The sequence below is a fragment of the Gymnogyps californianus genome, chromosome 1 (assembly GCF_018139145.2).
Source record: "Gymnogyps californianus isolate 813 chromosome 1, ASM1813914v2, whole genome shotgun sequence".
Classification (NCBI taxonomy): Eukaryota; Metazoa; Chordata; class Aves; order Accipitriformes; family Cathartidae; genus Gymnogyps; species Gymnogyps californianus.
In genome coordinates, this window is record NC_059471.1 from 17511189 (window position 1) to 17531493 (window position 20305).

Genomic DNA, 20305 nt, shown 5'->3' on the forward strand with positions numbered 1-20305 from the left:
CATCCTGTTCCAGTGTTTCACCACTCTCACAGTAAAGAATTTCTTTCTGATATCTAATCTAAATCTACCTTCTTTCAGTTTAAAACTGTTACCCCTCATCCTATCGCTACACTCAGTGATAAAGAGGCCCTCCCCATCTTTCCTGTAGGCCCCTTTTAAGTACTGGAAGGCTGCTACAAGGTCTCCCTGGAGCCTTCTCTTCTCTAGGCTGAACAACCCCAACTCTCTCAGCCTGTCCTCATTCGGGAGGTGCTCCATGCGTGCAGAACAGTGATAAGCTGCGCTTAGACAAATGTCCTCCCATCTGCACCTTTACCTGAGCATCCCATTCACCTGGACCATATAACACCTCACAGAAGACATAGCTGGATGTTTGCTTGATGACATCCTACACCTAAGGTAATCTGAGCTTGATTCTTCTGTGAACAAAAGCTGTAGTTACCATCAGACTCACTAATTACAGCATTCTTTTGTCATCTATTTGCTACTGGCTTTGGAAAGGCTCCATTTCACCGCATACCAGTGTTTGGTCATTTCTTACAGAGGTCTAACACCAAGATCCCATACAGTTTCATATAAACATATGGGTTTCCAAATGACAAGAGGTGAGATGCCTTTTTCTATGGAGTGAGGGCAAATAGCTGTTTAAACTGAAATCAGACTTCATGTGTTCCAGTAGGCAAGAGTACTAGGAGAAAGGCATAGCCTTTTTAATGCAAAGCTTTTCCCCACAAGCAAAATGTTTGATCAGCTCGGTCAAAGTAATAAAGGAACACAGCGGCTGGTCTTGCAGCACTTAATCTGCTATTGTTCCTTTGACATCACAAGTATCATTATACTTAGCAGCATGTTTCCATTACAGCAATTTTGTTTTAAATGCACAACACTGTTACCAGTTGCCTAATGTATTATGGTCTCTTAAATCATGCTTGGGTTAGTAGAGCCAAAAGATCAAACAATAAGACATAAAAAATGAAAACTTTTAGCTGATCCACAGGTCTCAGGAAAACTGCTAGCAGACTAAAGACAAGGGTGTGGTTTATCACACCCTGATAATGCCCAGCTGACAAAAGGGTCCCCTAATGCCCAGGGCAGGTGAGGAAGATTGAAAGCAGCCTGAGAAGGTTTTAATTTATGCTGAGAGTAGCCTGTCTCATCCTGAGTAAAACCTAAACAGATTGATAATCTGGACTATAGATTTTGAAAACTGAGGTAGGAAAGTTCCTTATGTAAATGGGGGGGTTGTTTTTATTGCTTCCTTATCTTTCCTTACTACAACTTTTAAGACTATTCTGGGAGTACTAGGATTGCTAGGTAAAATATATTCCTTCTTTTGTCTGTTTTAAGTAAAAGAATACAAATATAGCTAAAGTATTTCTGCCACCATCTGTATTGTCACAAAATGAAAAATGTTATTTGTTAAAAAAAACAAAATAATACTATAAAAGCATTAACTAAAATGTAACTCCTTATGGTGCATGTAATAATGCTTGGGTGGCGTGTCTTCTGCAAAAAGTGCTGGATAGTGTCAAAACATATTAGGTTCTTCACAAGGGCATAGCACATGTACTCTATCAATCTTGTCTTTATCAGTAAATTGTGCAACAACAAGAGCTTCTATCCAAAATAATGAGGGACTTGAGCTTTTGATTTTTCACCAATATCTGAGCTAGGTATGTTGCTATCTGGTTTTTTTGCTGCTTCTGTCACCTTCTTTCCAAGGCTAAATTAATCATGCAGGTGACCTTGCTGGTTTTTATTACGCACAAGAGGCTGTATGAGCTATTGCTGGAAAAGTGTGACATTGCTTAACTAGTGGGGTCCTGTATATATTTTTTTTTCTAATGTGTTTTTCACTGCCACTTCTAAGTACAGGCTATATTTCTGCTGTCATGCACAGTTTCTTTCATTTGCCATAAATTAAAAATAGTTATGCTGTTAGAAGGAAAGTACAGCATAGTAAAATGTTCTGTAAGTGCTTATAATGAAAAGAGCTGGGGGCTTTGTAATCCAGGCCCCTGTTAGCTTTAAAATGCTGGTTAGCCTCAACTTTCCATGAGAACAGTGATGCTGAACATAGGAGGCATAGTAATCCAGGTAACTTCCATCCCAAGATATTGAGTGAATGAGTACAGCAAACTGCAATTTGGTTACAAGGGTCTTGTAAAAATCCAGTCAAGTCTGAAATGGCACTGCTTGACTACAGTATAGCTACGTACTACTATGGGATTCCAGAGAATGGGCAGGAGGCCATCTGGAAACTCCAAACCTGTTGGTCTGATCCCCTAAATTTGCCATAACAGTAAGGGACTAGAGTTAATGAGCCTTTCCAGCTTACGTTTTAAATTCCTCCGCATTTGTGGACAAGAGTATGGCATCTGGGAGGGTAAGGCTACTTCTGTAGCATGGATCTGGCTTTTCATGCTCATGATGCATCTTGCATAATTATGAATGAATTGTCTCACAAAGCTCTGTTCTGAAACTTATTTTGGGAAGCATAACTGAACTCTGCTCCTGAAGCCCCTGAGAAGTTCCCCAATACTGTGTTTACTCTGTTCAGAGATGTAGTGACCTGTGGTAGCTCCTCCAACCTAGCACTAGAGCAGTTCCTGACAGGCTTAAGAACTGAGAGCAAGAGTCTGTGTGTGTGAGGGGGGTGGGAATTCATTGGGATATAGTAATTAGAAAAACCACCATAATGCAGGAGAAAGGAGAAAGAACTACTTTTCTAGTTGCATTGATGCATGGAATTAAGCTTGAAACCTTACTTCAATGTACAAAACACAAGGCAAATAAGAGATGAGTTAGTAAAGCTGCAGTCTGGTACCCATCATTTAGTGGGTTCCTTTGAGTATTGGACCTTGGTTGCTAATGGACAGCATGGCTGTAGCGGAGGCTGCTGAGACCCGTCCCTGCCATTCAATCAGCTCTGTGGATCGCAGCATCTGCCAGCCAGGTGCATCAGGCATGCTGATGTCAAGAAGTGGAAGAGGGACTACGTAGCTCTAGCTAGGAGGATTAAGTAGCAGTCTGCTTTGCCTTGAGCGTGAGACATAAACAGCATTTCCTAGTCATTAAATGTTTAACTTAGTGACTCTAGTGTTTTTACCATACTTCTTGAATGTGACAGTTGATTATAGGATCAAAATGACTGAAAAAGGAGATTCAGAAGAAATTAAACCATGTCACTTTAACAGGCATGCAGAAAGCTACTTTCAGGTTAGGTATAGAAAACACTTTGAAAAAGAGTTTCATTAGCTTTTTAAAAGGACATCTGAAAACCCAAGACTGTTGGACAATGTGGGGATGCCAGTGTGGCCTGGCAGCCTGCTTACAGCTTGAAAGGAACATCTGGACAGATGCATGCAGCAGTAAGGATGAACAGAAACACAGACTATTTGCCTACTGGCAGTAGTTATAGCACTGGACAACTTTAAATGATTCTGTGGATGCTTCAGACAACGGTGATTATTCTCTTGGAGGGGAGAGCCATATAAATAGACTGGCATGCCTGTGATCCTGATTAGCAGATCTTAAACTTTGAAGATCAAAAGCCTTCAGGATATACTGCTGGGGAAGAAAGGACACTGATCTCCTTGACAGGTAGTTGGAATGGCATATGGAGGCAGGATGCTGACTCGCTGGATACTACCCTAGCTAGCCGGGACCTTAACACCTTGGAGATGTTCCCCGCTCTCCTGTAGGACCTTAACTGTACCCCTGTGGCCGGACTCCCCTCAAGCGCAGACAGGTATCGCCTTTCCTCGGCAAGCGTGGGGAGGACGGGAGGGAAGGTCTCGGAAGTCCAGCTTCATTTTGGGACAGGGGAAGGTCAAAAAGGGAGGAGGGGTGCATCCTGCACCGAGGACCGCCGGCAGCCCGGCGAGCAGGGAGCCAACGCGCCCCGGGGCGCGTTGGCTCCCTGCTCGCCGGGCTGCCGGCGGTCCTCGGCCCCTTCCCCTCCCCGCGGGGCGGGCTCGGTCCCCGCCGCAGCCTCCCACCGCGCTCGTCGGTAGGCGGCACCGCCACCCGCCTTCCGCCGCCGCCGCCGCCTCCTCCTCCTCCTCACCTTCGCCGGGCGCCGTGTGACCCAGATCGCGGCGGCAGCACACCCGCCCGGCTAGGAAGGACGGCCCGGGACGGCGGCTGCGCTGCGCCGCGCCATGGGGATGTAGCGGCGCGGAGCGGTGAGTGCACGGCGGTGGTGGCGGCGGCCCCGGGGGTCGCCTAGCGACGGGAGGCGGCTCCGGGCATCGCATCGTAGCCCCTCTGCGCTGCCTGCCCACCCCCGCTCGGCAGTGGGAGCGAAGTTTTGCCCCTTTGAATGCGGGACTCTGCCTGGGAAGACCTTGCGGCGTAAGGAAATTGAGGGGACGCTGGGTGGTTTGCGCATTTGGGGTTTGTGGTGGTGGTGGTGGTGGTTTTTTTTTAATTTTATTCGGTTTTTTTTTTTTTAACGCCTTCATCCTTTGTAATTCGCGAAGGGGCGGCTGGAGGAGGCCGGCGCTGAGCGGCAGCCAGGCGCACCGCTCTGCGGCTCCGCAGTGTGCTCCGCGCCCTGTACCGGCAGCCCGCCCTGCGCCGGGGGCCGCCGGCCTGGCTTGCCCCGCCGCCGCGGCGCGCAGCTGCCCTGAGGTCTGTGGACCTCAGTTACACCGACATGTGGACATGATAATGATAATTTTTTTTTTTTTTTTTCCCCCCATGGCACTCTTCTTCCATGCCTCCCCTTCATCCCCCCTCATGGTCATGGTGTATTGAAGTTACACTTGCTCCTGAGTTAACTCTAGGATTGATGTCTGTAGTCTTTTATGTTTCTCTTTGTCCTCACCGTTTCTGCTTTTCTTACCATTTCCATGAAAACGGCTAAAAGAGAGTAGTTAAAGTATGTGTCAGAATGGGGGGGGGGGGGAGAGAACAACACCTTTGTCCCAATTCAGTCAACAGTCAGATCACAACAAGCTGGTTTTTGTGACAAAGGCATTTGAAACAAAGGAGCCATTTTAGAAACTGAAAGAAATTTATTTTGTGGCTTGCATGCTTTAGTAAATCCAGGTTTTCATTCTTCTTTCTTCTGCCCCGCCCCCGCTATCCTAATTTATCCTAAAATGAAGTAAAATAGAAGAAATGGCATCTCTTAAATCCTGCATCATCCCTATGCACTACAGCAAGCTTACTGTTCGCCTTCTGTTTCAAACATTTCGTTATGCTTTTTTAAAGAACATTATTTTGTACTGGTAGATCCGTGAATAGTTGAAGCAGTTGAGTGTGCTTGTGATAGGAACATCTTGTCTCCCTAAGACGAGAACAGCAAAAGACTCGTTATATGCAGTAATTTGGTAGGTGTTGCATACTTACGTCTATTTAGCAAAGCACAAGTACAGAGGAGACTTACTGATTCTTAGGAGAGCCTGATTTTCTCTGACTTTCTTAAAAAATGTGGACCACTGCATTTCCAAACCAAACAGGTGAAGTTACATTTAGAAACATCTTTTGACTTGTTCAATTCTCTTAATTTGCATATCATTTTAAGCAGTATTTCAACTAAAACTAATGCAAAACCACACTGCTGTAGGAATTGACTTATCACCAAGCCTAATAGATGCTCGGAGACAGGAAGCCTATGATTTTCAGGAGTGAAATCATGTGACAGCATCAGATGCTGTATCACTCTAGACAGAAAACTGGCAGAAAATACTTCCACGAAAGCACTAAACAATGGAAAAATCATGTAACAGAATACATTTAACTTCCCTGCTGGTTCACTGACAGACGGTGAAACATATTCTGCTAGTGTAAAAACCTGCGAGGGCTAAGCATATAACCAAAGTGTCTACAAATCCTTTGCCTGCTCAGCTCCTGAGACAGGGCTTTATTAGCCATGGGGTAGCATCACGTTAGCTGTGCTGACACTTGTGAACCCAAGAATTTCCTCTGATCAAACATCTTTCTGTCACTCTTGCCGGGCAATTACGGCCCCTTGAGCTAAGCTATACTTAGGCGGGGAAACTTCAGGGCTATGTTGCATTAGGTGGTTATTTTGTTATCTATCATCTCCCCTGCGCAAACAGAGTATTGCTGCTGCTTGCAGTGGTAGAAGCAGAGAAAATGCTGTTGTACAAATGCTAGTGTGTGTAGGGCTCCAGACTGCTGCTAGTACTTAAATCATCTTGTATTTTAAAGCTGTCCGGGGAACTTGTACTTAGAATTAAGCTGTGATCAGCTCTAACCAATGTTAACAAAAATTCTGTTTAGTTGTACAGACAGGGCATAAGTGCTATACAGAGCCAGGCAAGCTTCATTTTTCCCAAGGGGTCATTTGAAGTGTTGGCAGAAAATTGCAAGAAGAGCAAGCTTGGGCTGCCTGGAGATCAAATCTTGTTGGATTTAATGCCCTCTGGCTCATGAGACTCTCTTTTTTTTAATGAATATCTGCTTAGACTTCTTGATTGGAAAGTTTGTTTTATTTGACATTCCTTTGAAATCTTTTGCTTGGTGATGTAGGCCAAAAGACTGCATGAAATATGTTACCCTCCTTGAACGCAAGCTTTGGGAAGGAGGCAGGAAGAGTAAACTCCACGGCAGGGTTTGCTGGAATACTCGGAAGGAAGACAGGTGGTGAGATTCCAATCAGGAAAGAAGGATAAAGGAAGGAAAAATAAAACTAAAAATGAGACCGAAGTAAAGAGATGTGGAGAATGGTTGTGGTAGTGCAGGACTGAGGCTATGGTTCGGGATTAGCATCCTCAGCATCCATATAACATGAGATGAGCTCAGCCACATAACTGGTCTTGAGTGCTGAGCTGTGCTGCACCGCAGGATTTGCCAAGCCTGAGCCCGAGGTGGAAATGCTGCTCGTTCCTGCCAGGCAGTGGAAAGAGTAGTCTGACAGCAGAGGCTGCGGGAGCAGCTTCCAGAGCCACTTCTCAGTGGTACGTGGGACTGCGTAAGCACTCCTTTTCAAGGCAAAGCAAGCATTTTGGTGGTAAACTGACGTGTTTGACTTTGCCTTGAAACAAATTATGGATGTGTTTACGCTAGCGATTTGGCTCACGTCCAGCTTGAGTATCTGACACATCCTCTGGAGACCTTCTCCAGTTGCCTTGTGGTGGTTCAGGTCTCAGAGCAGTCTCGCTACAAGAGACCTGAACTCTCCCAATGAAACTAAACCAGGAGTCCTGCTCTGGGAGCACTCCCAGTCAATTACTGAGTCTTGCATAAAAGATATTGGTTTCTTAAAAGTACCTCTCAGCTGTAATCGAGTGAGCAGTTCTCATCCACTTTAGCATAAAACCAATGAAGAGCCCTGCACCAAGTTTGTTAGCTTCAAACATTTCTGGCAGTTCATTGTGGAGTGCTATGTCCCACTCCCCTGCAAAATGTGAACAAACACTTCTCAGCTTTCTGTTACAGCTTAGAGGCCCTTCAAGAAGATAGTTTCCAGCACTTATAGTAGGTATAGTACCTGAGTGAAACCAAGTGGTTGGGCATGGTGTTTTTAACATGTCCTAATCTGTCTGCAGATCCTCAGGCTGAGCACTCCATTCTGGTTCAGCCAGCTGCAGTCACAGACGTACAAAGGAGCCTGGAGAATAGGAGAAATATAGGAGGTGCAAAGACTGGAATCAAAAACAATCAGCAGACTGAGCAGGTGAAATTGCAACTTGTTAGAGCCAACTTAGGAGGCACAGGATACTGTGGTCCTCATGACTGTGTCTATAGGAAACTGTGCATACCTGTGAGCTCTCACCACTCTGGTGGTATTGTACCTAGAATTACTTCACAGGCATTTTTAGTCTTAATATACATGTCTACACTAATGTTTTAGCTGAGGCAGAGGGTGTTTTTTTAAGCAAATGTCCCAGTTGTCCCTGTCTTTTTGTTCTTCACTTTGTGGACTAGTGTTGGAGCACCTGAGAATAAACAAGAGGAACTGTTTTGGGAGCACACCAAGTGCAACCTGGCATTCAGTCCCAGGGACCAGGTTGGAGCTATTCCAGCATCTGTATTGGGTGTTTTGTTTAAAAACAAACAGTCTTTCCCCATCTATGTAGTTTCAGTTTCAAATGCTTGGCACCATTTTTTTTTCCTCGGCAGAGCCACTTCTGTTGGTCTGTGCTATGCACTGATGTAGCTCTAGCTCCTGTGGTAGGTATGTATTTTGCTTCTCCAGGGAAGGATGCTCAGGTAGAGAGATTAAGGGACAGGACCAAAACCAAGGAAATTAATTGTATGAGGTCCTGTCTCCACAGCTCCCTGTATCATGCTGCTAATCCACTCACACTTAACTGATGTCTTCATAAGGAAGAAAGGCTGTTTCTGTAAAGAATGCTTATTTAGGACTATGTACAACTGGCTATCAATTTCACAAACATAGGAGTTATTCCTTAGCGTATACCCTGTCTGCCACACAAGCCCATATTGTGTGCCTGTGTCTGAGTCTGCCAAAAGTGAACTGATAAGTTTCCTAGGACCCCAAAATTGTGATGCTGCTGGGATCACCATATTGAGCAAGGGCTCCTGTGACCAGTTGCAGATTGCACTGATAACGAACAGAAGTTTTGGCACTGATTTTTTTCTTTTTTTTTTTAGTAGTCTTATTTATATATTTAGAAACAAAAATAAATCTCTACTTTTCATTGTCCTCCACGATGCTTTGGGTATTGAGACTTGTCCATGGTGTAGCAACAATTTTGTTACTGCATTGATAATACTTGCACAATCGAGTGGGCGCGCAGGTGATAGGAGTTGGGCACCTTAGTACAAAGCAGTCCTGTGGTCATGGAAACTGTAGTCCTCTTCTGTAGCTCTGATAGGCAGTTATAAGAGCAAGTCTCTTATTCTTTCTCCCACTCTGCTTTCACAAAGCCACATCCATATCAACATTGGCTTGGATGCGTGCCATCAAACAGGTTGTGCCTCTGAAACGCTAAGATCAATGTGGGGTTTGTTAAATTTGGGCTTGCTAGGCCTTCATGCTGTCAGTGTTAAGGCAGCCTGAGGAGAACAGATGGATTGAAGGAGGAAAAGAGGAGTTCTTGCTGAACCATTTGAGAAAGGGGGAGGAGTGATGGTGCTCCCAGAGGAAGATATGGAAAACAGGACGTACTCTGGGCACAAATTAAGAAAAGGCCGTGCAATCTGCCCCAGCTATTTGGTGGGGGACGACAGCAATATCTCCAAGGATCTGAGATAGTCCTGTTCTTCTTTGAACCTTGTTTGTCCTGACCACCTACAGTACAAGTGTTTTGGGTCGGGGCTTGTCGTTTTTACACAAATCTTTGGAGTCTTTAGGCACCTATATGCAAATGAGATGCCCTAGAACTGCTGGATTGAGGTTTCCCTTTGGAAGGGAAAAATGTTTCAGCATTTTTTTTTATACTATAGGCTGTTTTAGCTGGAGTGGCTTTTCTTCCCAGCTGCCTTTATTTATTGTGTTGTAGGGATTATTTGAAGCTCTGAGGGATATTTTTCTTCCAGAGGGGGAGTTGAGTGGTGCAGCATAAGCAAGGGAGTGCTCTTGCTCTTGTGCATCTTGCACATCCAGTTAACATCATATGCAAACCAAGCAATTTGGGACTAGGTCTAAAGCATGAAAGATGAGATTGTGGTCACCATTCAGTCCAAAAACTGACCAAACAACAACAAAAAAACCCCACTGAAAACAATCAACCCACTGAATCTGGAGAAAATTTCGGTCTGCACGTTGTGCTATATCATACCGGTTACCATCTCAAGGATGAGATCAGTTCATATTACTAAATTATTATGGGTGTATCTGCTGCAAGTGTTCTGGAAACTGGTTTTATTTATTTTCTTTTAGAAGTTTTTTTAACTATCGCTTTACACTTATGAGGTAAAGGGTAGGACTGTAAAAAATGTATGCCCCATTATTCTAAGTAGAAAGAGATGCTGAAGGAAGACGACAAGTGTTACATTGTGTTAAGAATAGGTGTGTTATGGCAATGCTGTCACTCATGCTGTCCTAGTTTGTATTCTTCCTGGCTCTGCTTTGTTCTTCTTCCCCCTCGGTAATGGTGTTGCAGGAACAGTTTCCAATGGTCTTCATGTCTCTTCTTTCTCTCTTCTTCCCACGTTGTCTTCTCCCCTCTTTCCAATTTTCTGCTATCAAATCTTTGCCAGCATCCTTTTCTATCTGAGGCTGGGCACCTAAAAGAAAGCAAACGCCTGACAGGATCAAGCAGGAAGTGGCAGAGGGAAGAAGAGTACCACGGCACCTCACACTTCCCTTGCCACTGACTTTTTTCCTACTTGGTTGACAAAGGGCATCTTGTGCAATTACCACATAAGGATGGTTCCTGGGCCATGCCTGAAAGTGTTTCGTAAGTCTTGCTTACCAGATGGCATAACTTTGACCTTTAAACCATTCCTTCCATCTTTACCTTTTGCAGATTTTCATCACCTTTTCCTTTTGCTTCGTCATGTTAGAGGGGTGTTTGTGTTACTGTATCCCTCCTTGCTATGAATGTCCCTGTCACCAAACTCCATCCTAGCTTTCTTTCTCCACTACGTATAGAAGCTTGATTTTGGTGCTGCTTGGGGTTAGCTTAAGCTACAGAAGGGTGAAGTCAGTCTTAATACAGTCATTTTACAGTTGTTCACAACCCTTGTTAATGGAAACTAAAATTTGGTAAGATACTTGTGACTCATCCAAGTTGAAGAGTCAGCTGGTAGCTGCTGGTACATAGGCCTGTCTGAACAACAGATTTGGGAAGATGCCCCTAAAGTGATTTTTTTTTTTTTTTTTTTTTTTTTTTTTGGCCATGTTGCCATTCAAAACTTTTCCCTAAAGAACGGCTTGAACGTGTTTCAACCAAAGCATGGAGTTTGCAATATTTATTGCAGAAACTTAAGAAAACTTTCTCGTTTCCATGGGCAAACAGATTATTTCTTCCACTTCTCCTCACCCCAGACATTGGTAAAACCAGAGCGATCTACCCTGCACGTGGTGTTCTGGGCAGCAAAGTGCGTAACCAGGCTTCCAGCAAGGTCATGTACTTGGAGCTGTCCTGGTTTCCTGCCTCCTGGGATGCAGAACATCTCACTGAGCAGCAAACAGGAGATGAAATAGTAGGCCATGAAGCTTGCAAAAAAAACTGCACTGGGAGTTTTAGTCCTCTTGTCTGCAGATTAAGTATGGTGCTCATTTATTGTGGTCCCTCTGCAGATTGCAGAACCGCAGGCAGCTAACAGCTGGTGCATGACACTTGCTATAGGATACTCACAGTTTCACAAAAGTGGTGCTTCATGACATCATCTAACTGGCTTACTGCATGGGAGGTCATTATTCTTGAATCCTGTCTTAGGGAACAGTGCGTCTGTAAAATTACAGAAGGACATGCAGAAACTGTCATGAACCCTACTCTTGCATGTCTGTCTCAGAGCTCTGTGGAAAAGTTGTCACTTGCATGTCAAAGTAATCTGGATGCAGTGATGGGAAAATTGGGCACCACATGGAGCAATTTTCTGTTAGATCAGTATGAATTGTGTCTGGCCTTCAAGTTCCTGGATAAATAAATTGCTTTATGCTCCTCTAGCCTGAAAGCTTTGTCTGGCCTTTGTCCTGACACCTCTGGTGTCCTTGTCTTAATTTTTTTTTTTGTCGGTTAACACAATAAATATGAAAGTCCTTAGTTCTGCATGCTTTCAGGCTGATGCTTGGTGTGAGGTTGTATTGATCTGACGGCTGAATTAACTCTGCCTGGTCCAAGCAAATATAACAAATGTTGGAAGGCAGGGGAAAGGATAGAGCAAGCATCTCTGGCGTAATTCTGTTGACATTGCAGGTCTGCATGTGACCCATTGATAGGATGATGTCTATTCCCCGCAAACTACTGCGCGTTAGGAATTGGTAGGGCTCTAAAGCAAATCTAGACTTCAGGTAATTTTGGTGGCAAGTGAGTAATTCATCTTTGCCTTTTACCTTATACCCTCCTCTCATCTAGGCAATGAGGTGGAAACCAAGAAGGAAAGGCAAAAGAACATCAGTCATTCACTCTTAGAAATAGTAATTTTGTTTTTTGGTTTTTTTTTTTTTTTCCATGGAGCTTCTCCCATAATTAGTCTGGGAGCTAACGAGGCAGCTTCTTTGGATTTTATGCATCCAGTCTTGAAGGATTTATTCTAAACTTGAAGGAATGTTGCTACAAAGTGTGATGTTTTATTTAAAACAGACTTCCTCGCAGTACAAGCTGTTGTACAGTGTGTCTGGAAACAGAGCAAGTAGGCCAGAAACATTGCACTGCAAACCATGTAGGCACACACAAACCACCCAGATGATGCTCTTGCTCTCCTGGGTGGACTCATCAGTGGTCAAGTGAAAGTTCATGAGAAGTGGCTAAAAATGATGCCTTTTTATAATGCATGAAGGTGTGGAGGGGAAGTTGCTGTGGGTTGAAGGCTGTTTTCAAGCATGAGACTTCATTTTTAGCTGATATATCATCTACTCAGGCCTCCCTTGGATAAAATACACTTTCCTCAATAAGTAAAGTAAGCTCGTTAAGGGTGGAAACATTATAGACAGAGACAACACTTGGATACTTTAATTCCTGTTGAAGTTAAGCATCTGATTACATTTCTAGAAGTTTACAGTACTCTGGGGTATAGAGAGTTTCCTCTGCTTTTTAACTTTGTATTTAGTATTAGAAATAGAATGTACCCAGTGAAGTCTTCACCGGTGACCTGAAGTGACTTCATATAACTTTATCCTCAACATCTTTCAACATTGTAATAGAGCAGAGCTAACAAAAATTGGTGAAAGTAGATTATTGCCACAGTTCTGCATGCAAAAGATGTCTGTATGCATGTACATCTCCTTTGGTGAATTTTTGGGATTTAGTTTGCTTTAAAAAGTGAGTTACAGAACCATAGCCTTTTTCTTTTAAAGGGCAGAGATCAGCAATGAACTGTGGTGATGCTTCTACAATGCTGAGTTTTGGTTTGATGTTATCTTCATCAAACTGTGGGTTATCACTGAGCAAAAACCTACTGAGGAATTGCAGTGTGTAGGCTGAACTGGATGGTGTTAGAGGTAACTTGCCAGAGGTGAGATTTGATGAGTAAGTTTTCTTGAACCCAAATGCAGTCCTACATGACTGTCTTACAGGTATTGTAAGACCTTCTTGATGCTTCCTTTTTTCTGTCTTACATCTGTGACGCTGTTTACCACTTTAAAGAGGCAGTAATGGACTGAAGTGAAGCGCTAAGTTAGGACTACAGAACTAGAGACTTTCAAAGCACTGTTCTGTGGCTTGGGGGAAGGGGTTTTTTTGTGCTCTCCCACCCCCCAACTCTGCTGTGACTTTAAGCTTTTATTCAAGGCTCTTTCTTTGTATTGCTTAATTGTGTTGTATGTGCTCATGCTCACAGGCTCTTTTAGACAGGACTAAAATTCAGTGAATTTTGACTGCATGTCTAGCCTCTCCCTCACTCTCCTAGTGAAATACAGAAACATAAAATGTCAATGTGTGATGGAGATTAGGAGAGGAAAAAAATCTTATTACCTGTGACAGTGTGACTGAAGTCAAGTCTTGCTTATTAGCTTCATCAATCAAGTGTGACATTTTGTTCCAAGACTTTCTTCTAAAGAACGCTTGAAGTTGAATGCAGCCTCGTCTTGGGCACATGGAAATGAAAATACTGTTCTGTACTGAGATAGGAAACTGAGCTCACACAAAAAAGGCATCCACTGTTGATCTTTGAGGTGGGTCCTGCCAGTGGCTGCATCTATTGGTGTCAGGCAAAGCCACTTCTGAGCCAACACAAAGCGCTTTTGAACTCCATGGAACTGGGGTTTGAGGCAGCCTGTTCCTGAGAGCCTTTTCGGCAACAGAGCCATTTCCCAGGATGTGTTCTGAGTTGGAGAGACCTACGCACTGTTCTTGCTATAACATTCAAAGACCTATAAATGACTATGCTGCAACTGAGATGGTCAAAGATCCTCTGTTTTTACTGGGTTTTTAAATACATTTTTAAGTGACACTTATTCCGCCTTTGAGCATGAATGCAAGTTGGAAGGTGCAAGTAGGTATGTGTGTATTGCATGGGATAGCCTGGTAAACAATACCTGCTGAGAATTAGTATGGCTTGACCAAACTGGGGTCCTAGAGTCATTGGGCTTTTATTTGTATTTGCAGTTTTTGTGTGTTATATTGATACTGGCAGGACTCTTGTAGACTTTCATTCTTGAATTGAGTTGTTTATGGTTAAATTGAGTGGTGGAGGCTTTCGGGTGGGAGCGGTGGGGAGAGATGAGGTAGAGGGAGTAATCTTGTTCCATCCTCAAGCTAAGCTTGTTTCATGGGAAACACTGTAAATTATACAGGATTCTAGTGAGAAGTTGGTAGCTCTTAAACTAATAAAATAGCAATGACTTGGGCACCCTGTCTGTTGTATAGAGTACTTGGATATAACTCAGGATATCTGAGATCTCCCCATAAGAGTTACTGTGGGGGAAGCAGAGAATCAAAGGCTGGAAGGGACCTCAGAGGGTCTCCAGCCCAACCTCCTGCTCACAGTAGGGTCAGCTCTGAGGTCAGGCTTCTCAGAGCTTCATTCAGTCGGGGCTTGAAACCTCAAAGGATGGAGACTGCACAACCTGTCTGGACAACCTGTGCCACTGCCTGACTGTCCTCGTGGGTAAAAGTTTTCGCCTTATATCCAGGCTGAACCTCTCTTGTTTAAGTTTATGGCTGTTGTTTTTCACCTTCCTGCCTTGCACTGCTGTGAAGAGTCCATCTAAGACTTCTCAATGACCTCCCTGTAGACACTGGAGGTGCTGTTAGGTCACCCCCAAAGGTGTGTCTGCCCTGGGCTGAACAAGCCCATCTCCCCCAGCCTCCCCCCATCATCTCAGTGGCCTCTGCTTAACTCTCTCCAGTTTACTGGTGTCTTTTGCGTATTGCTGGGGCCCAAAACTAGATGGTGTCTAAATGTGGTCCAAAGAGTGCTGAATAGGGGAAGATAATCCCTTCCCTCAATCTGCTTACTGGCTCTGCTTGTGTTCATGTAGTCCAGGGTGCTGTTGTCTGTCTTTGCATACTGCTGGCTTGTGGCCAGTTTGCTATCCACCAGGACCTCAAGGGACATTTCATAACGTATATCAGCTATTCTTCCTCTTTCTAATTCTACTTATCACAGATTGGTGCTCAGGATAGAGCAGCATTAACATTCCCATCAGCAAAAAAAAGGGAATATACAGTAGCAAAACACTTTTGGTGACATAAGGCTCAAGATTGTTGTCCCTCACAAATGAAAACACGTAGGCTTTTGAGGTGAATGAGGGATAGGTGACAACCCAGGATGCTACCAGAAAGAAAAGTTGCAACCTGAAATCAACATCATTATGGTAGTTGGTGGCATTCAGCTCAGAAGAACCTACTTTGAAACTGTAACAACTAAACCTAAAAATAAATGAATGAATTTTTTTGTCTGCACTCAAGATGACTGATGCAATTACTGCCTTCTATTTCAAATATATGCCCTTTTTTTTTTGTGAAGAAGAAAGTTTGGATGAACTGTAATCTAATGATCCATATAAACAAAGTCCTATATTGAGCCTGCTCATCTTAGTGGTTCTGATGATTTGTCTCTTCAGCACGGCTATTCTTTCTTTATAATTAGAAGATAAACCTTCTAAAAATGTTAGCAATATGCCAGGTGAGTCATTAGCTTGCAAGACAAACATTGTGAAGAAAACTACCTTGGTTTTATATTTTACTCTGCAAATATGGTAATTTATATTAAATAACGCAACTTTTTCCCTCAGCTGTATCTGCAGCTTTCTTGAAGACAAACAAAGCAAACCCTCAGCTTCAGATAGAGAGGTCATTTTTAAGGCTTACTCTTGACTTCTTTCAGCCTCCAGCAACTGTTAACCTTTCAGATTGATGCATGTTTTGCTATAGTACTTAAAAGATCATAGGGTCACAAGAATTCAAATAGTTAATGTTTATTTAAGGAAAACTTCATTTATATTTTGAGACAGATCTTGCAATAGTTTTGCTGTTCTATGTGATTGTAGTAGTACTGCTTCTCTTCCAAGAAAAGCTGCAGCTAGTTTTAGGAGTTGAAACTCCTGCCTGGTTGAAGATAAACTGCATGAAACAATTGGCAGTGAATGGGTACGTGGGTGTGTTTTTGGAGGGAGGAGGAGGTTGATTTGTGGAAGTGGTGTGGTATGGGATAAAATCCTGCAAGCCGAGAAACTCGAGCACATGGGAGATCCAAACTGCATCCTTGCTCTATCATCCTCAATCTAGAACCTTAGAACATGAGTCTCTTCATGCCAAAGAGCAAATTTTAAACATTGGTCCAAGAGGTGTTCAGTGGTGGATCTGTGGTGTTGGCGTAAGCTACTTCTAGGGAATTAATGAAAGATAGCTAACAAAGTCAAACCTACTTGTCTTTAGGCTTACTCCAGCAGCGTAACTTAAAATCAGAAAAGGCTGAAAAGCTGCCTACAAAAGGAGAAGAGGGGAACTATCTTGCAGGTTCCTCAGTGAGAAAATGTGAGTGTGTATAGGTTAGAGCTGGAACATTTTCTTAGGCTGCAGAAAAACACAGCTGCAAGTTCACATGAGTGGAACTATGTAAAAGCGCAAACTCAGGCGCTCAGAGTGGTGAGTGGGTGCTGTGGCCAACAGGCTGCTCCCCACGGGGTACCTGCTGGCTCTGGGCGTCGTGCTGCGAGTCTGGCTCTTTCTGACAAAAGTGATATTTCAAAAGTGCAGGAAGTTGAGTCTTCAGAAATTTGTATTTCGGTCTCCCCAAATTCATAACTGCTGTCAGCTTCTCAGCTAAATTGTATAATTGTTGTGCTCTTTCAACGAGCTCACAAACATTCATTACCCTGATTATCTGCCACTTGTAGAAATCTTTTTCTCATATGTGTCTTCCTTTCCCACAAGTGGACGTTGAAAGCATTCCTGATCTGCAGACATCCAACTTGCTGAGGGAACTCTTTCCTAAAGAAAACAGAAGGCTGTAAGTCAAGTCCCCCCTCCCTGACCGCAAATGCCTTTTTTTTTTTTTTTTCTAAGCACACCTAACGGCAGTTCATTGAAACTTTTCAGGCAAACTCTGAAGTGGTGTAAATGTCATCCAAAGCTATAGCTGCTCTTCTTGTTCACTGAGATGCTGTAACAACTTTACTGGAAGTAAAATAGAGTACTAATTTATTTTGTATGGGATTTTATTTCTTTTTTTCACTTAAAAGAAATCTATTACACTTTGAGAGGAAAAGAGGTTGGCAGAAATTAGCTTGTGGCTCTACAGGTTTATGGATAGTTGAACTTACTCAGCTGTGAATTGTGGTAACAATATTTTTAAAGAGTTTAAACACTGTTTTCTTCACAGAAAATCTTTACTGAACTCCCCTAGAGGATCACTTATGGAGGTATATGGAAATCAGGAATGCTGCCCTCCAGTCCTACTTGTTTGAAGATGACTGTAAATTCTCGCCTTCTGATTTGACTTCCCAGTCTAGCCTGGATGTCAATAGCTTAATGCTGTGTGTATGTGTGCATCCACATAAGTGAATTGTTGCAAGAATCGCAGAGCGGCATTAATTTCTATCCCTGTGCTTAGCAGATGACAGCGTTTACAAAGCCTGTCTGCCAGACATTAAATTTTTTTACCTTATGAACCAAGACAGCAGCATAAACTCTCTGTACTTTTGTTTGTGCTGGAAGTCTTGCCTCTAGGTCTTGAAAACCTTCTTGGTAGAGTCAGGTGGAATTTGATTGCTTTGTGCTCCAGTGGAGGAAACTGCTTTTGAGGCCATAGCCTTTCTATGGGCCTGGTTATTGGCTGGGCCTATGCTGTAGGGGACTAGCTGTTGAAATCTGCAGGGTGAACTGTTCCTCGCCAAGCTGGAGGGCTTTGATGTTGACTTCTGTGGCATGAGGACTTCAGCTATAAAGTTTCTTTCTGGTGACTTCCCCCCTCCCCTTTTAATTAAAAAGGAAGAGAGCAAGGAGAATTATTCTTGTAATTCCAAGGGTGGGCTTTTAAAGACATCCAAAATCAGCACTTTTAAGCACTTGTCATGCTTGTTGTGTCACTTAGTTATGCTTTTTCTTTGCAACCAACGACCTTCCTTTGAGTTTAGATTTCTGGGTAGAAGGCAGGGGTTTATGAACAGCAACGTTGACTTCTTAAAATACAATTTTTGAAACAGTCTAATTTTTAATGAGCATTCAAAACAAATTTGTAATTGGCTGTAGCTGGTAACTGTTCTTGAAGGGAGAGTATCTTGAAGCTCCTACCATGCCACACTTGGATGAGCCAATTCCGGAGTTCAGGCAAGTGGAACTTCTCTTCCCTTTAAAGCAGTAGTAAAGCAGCAGCAGCATTTTCAGCAAGGACCTTGATCAGAATCAAGAAGGAGCTGACCTCAGAGTCTGAGGCCAGCACACACTTTTAGAGGGGGTTGATTTGACAGCTGCTGGCACTTCTGGCATGTTCCTTACACTGCTGCCCTTACGGGTCAAATATTGTGGTGCAGCTTCCTTTGTTCAAGTTGATGCTAAAAAGCTGAGACTCAGCTGTGAGAATCTTTCACAAACTGTATCTTTTAAACAGCAAATTATTAGACTGGAGAAGGGGAGCAGGTTACATCCCCTCCAGTTTTTGCCTATCTCCTGTGCTCCCTGTACTTGCTGTCATCGAAGACCTATCAAAAGCTGTAGCAGAAAGTGTTAGGAGCCTGGCTACTGTGTTCATTAATGAACCAGAGTTTGATGTTAGCATCTCTCAGCCCTTGCAAGCAGGTGTCACTGCAGCCAGCACCAATTACAGCTGTATTCAGGGGACAGCAACATGATTCAGCCAGTCAAAAACCATATAAATGAATGAAGCTTTCACAGTTCAGGGATTATATATTTTTAGCAAGCTGTGTGTGATGTAATCCAACAAGATAGCTGCGTTTTTCCAAACTTAAATGCTTGTTCTGTTCCTGTCAGCAGGCAACAGCATACTGTAAAACTTGCAAGTTACAAAAGGGAAAGAATATGAGAACAAGATAGGGCAAGAATATTTTTATCCCATCAGTGCTGATAGGTCCTGCAAAAGAAAATAGATTTGAGGTTCTCTAGATTTATAACTTTGTGACAAAAGAGGCCAGATTTTTTAAGGCCTTCAGGTACTTTTCAGCATGTTGCATGAAAAATAGGCTCTTAAATGATTTCTTAACAGCACAGCTTTCATTCAGGCCTTTGTGTGTGGTTTGTACTAGTACAGAGCTTGAAAGTGTGGTCTTGTTCCCTTTAAGTCTTGGATTAAGCTGTCCCAATAGCAGACATGTGTAGTAGTACCCTGTTTTCTGGCAGCAAGTAAAGATGTTTTATTGCCTTTTACAGGATACGAAGTACAGTAATCTGAGAAGTCTGTGTCTCTCTTAGTCAAATATCGCTTGTATGTGCATACTCCATTTTAGAAACCTGAAGTAAAGAGGTGGTGACTGGGGAGAGTCTGCAGTACCTGGGCAGGGTTATATTTATGATGTTTCTTCCTGAATTCTTCCTGTTCCTCTCCTCTACTGGAACTAAACGGTAATCATAATGAAAATTAACTGTAGGACACCGGATCTCAGAATGGATGGGCAACCTGGTCAACTGTATCTATTTTAAGACCTCATATGTATCATTTAATAAAGTTGGTCACCAGGAAAATTGATTACCTGACAACATCTGTAGTGAATTAAATCAGGACCCAGTAGTAGCTTTTTGCTTTCATGCTACTTTTACCCAAGGCCTCCAAGCACTGTTGTAAATGCTGGGGAACAGAGGGCTTTTAACAGCAGAGTGAGCCGAGTGTCTCTTGAAACTGCCACTTGGAAGCTGCTGTGAACCTGACAGGTGTTTGAAGAACACAAGAAGTGTTTGAAATTGTCTAGATTTTTCTTCCAGCTTTCTCACTTATTTCTATACTCTTATTCAAATTTTTTACTTTTCTGAAAAGAGACGTGGGTAGTATAGTCTGGTCAAAGTATGTGCTCAGGCTGAAGAGTGTGAACAAATTATAATTTTTCATTTTGTTTTTATTGATGTGAGATTTCTTAACATCTTTCCCATGTATTTCCATAGATGTTTGCTTCAGGAGCAATTTAGAAAACTGAAGTACCACTTCCTTTTTTTTTTCCTGTTAGTAAATACATCTCAATTCTATTTCTACAGCACTGATATCGCCTGCAGAGAAGAGGTCGTCAGTGATCAACAGATTACAGCTCCAGCAACCCAAACCAAACCGTCACCATGAAACACTTCCTGAGGTAACTGTTCTGTAT

General features: G+C 43.0%; 1 protein-coding gene across 2 annotated transcripts in view; it reads left to right on the forward strand.

Annotated features, from left to right (window-relative positions):
• The first annotated feature begins 1159 nt into the window (after positions 1-1159).
• The window catches only part of ELMOD1 (ELMO domain containing 1), a 52772-nt gene continuing 33626 nt past the window's right edge, over positions 1160-20305 (forward strand). For both annotated transcript variants that reach the window (XM_050902772.1, XM_050902786.1), the window contains exons 1-2: positions 1160-1212; positions 20196-20290. In XM_050902772.1, coding sequence (XP_050758729.1) covers positions 20274-20290 — 17 coding nt within the window. In that variant the 5' untranslated portion in view covers positions 1160-1212; positions 20196-20273. The remainder of the gene's footprint in view (positions 1213-20195; positions 20291-20305) is intronic.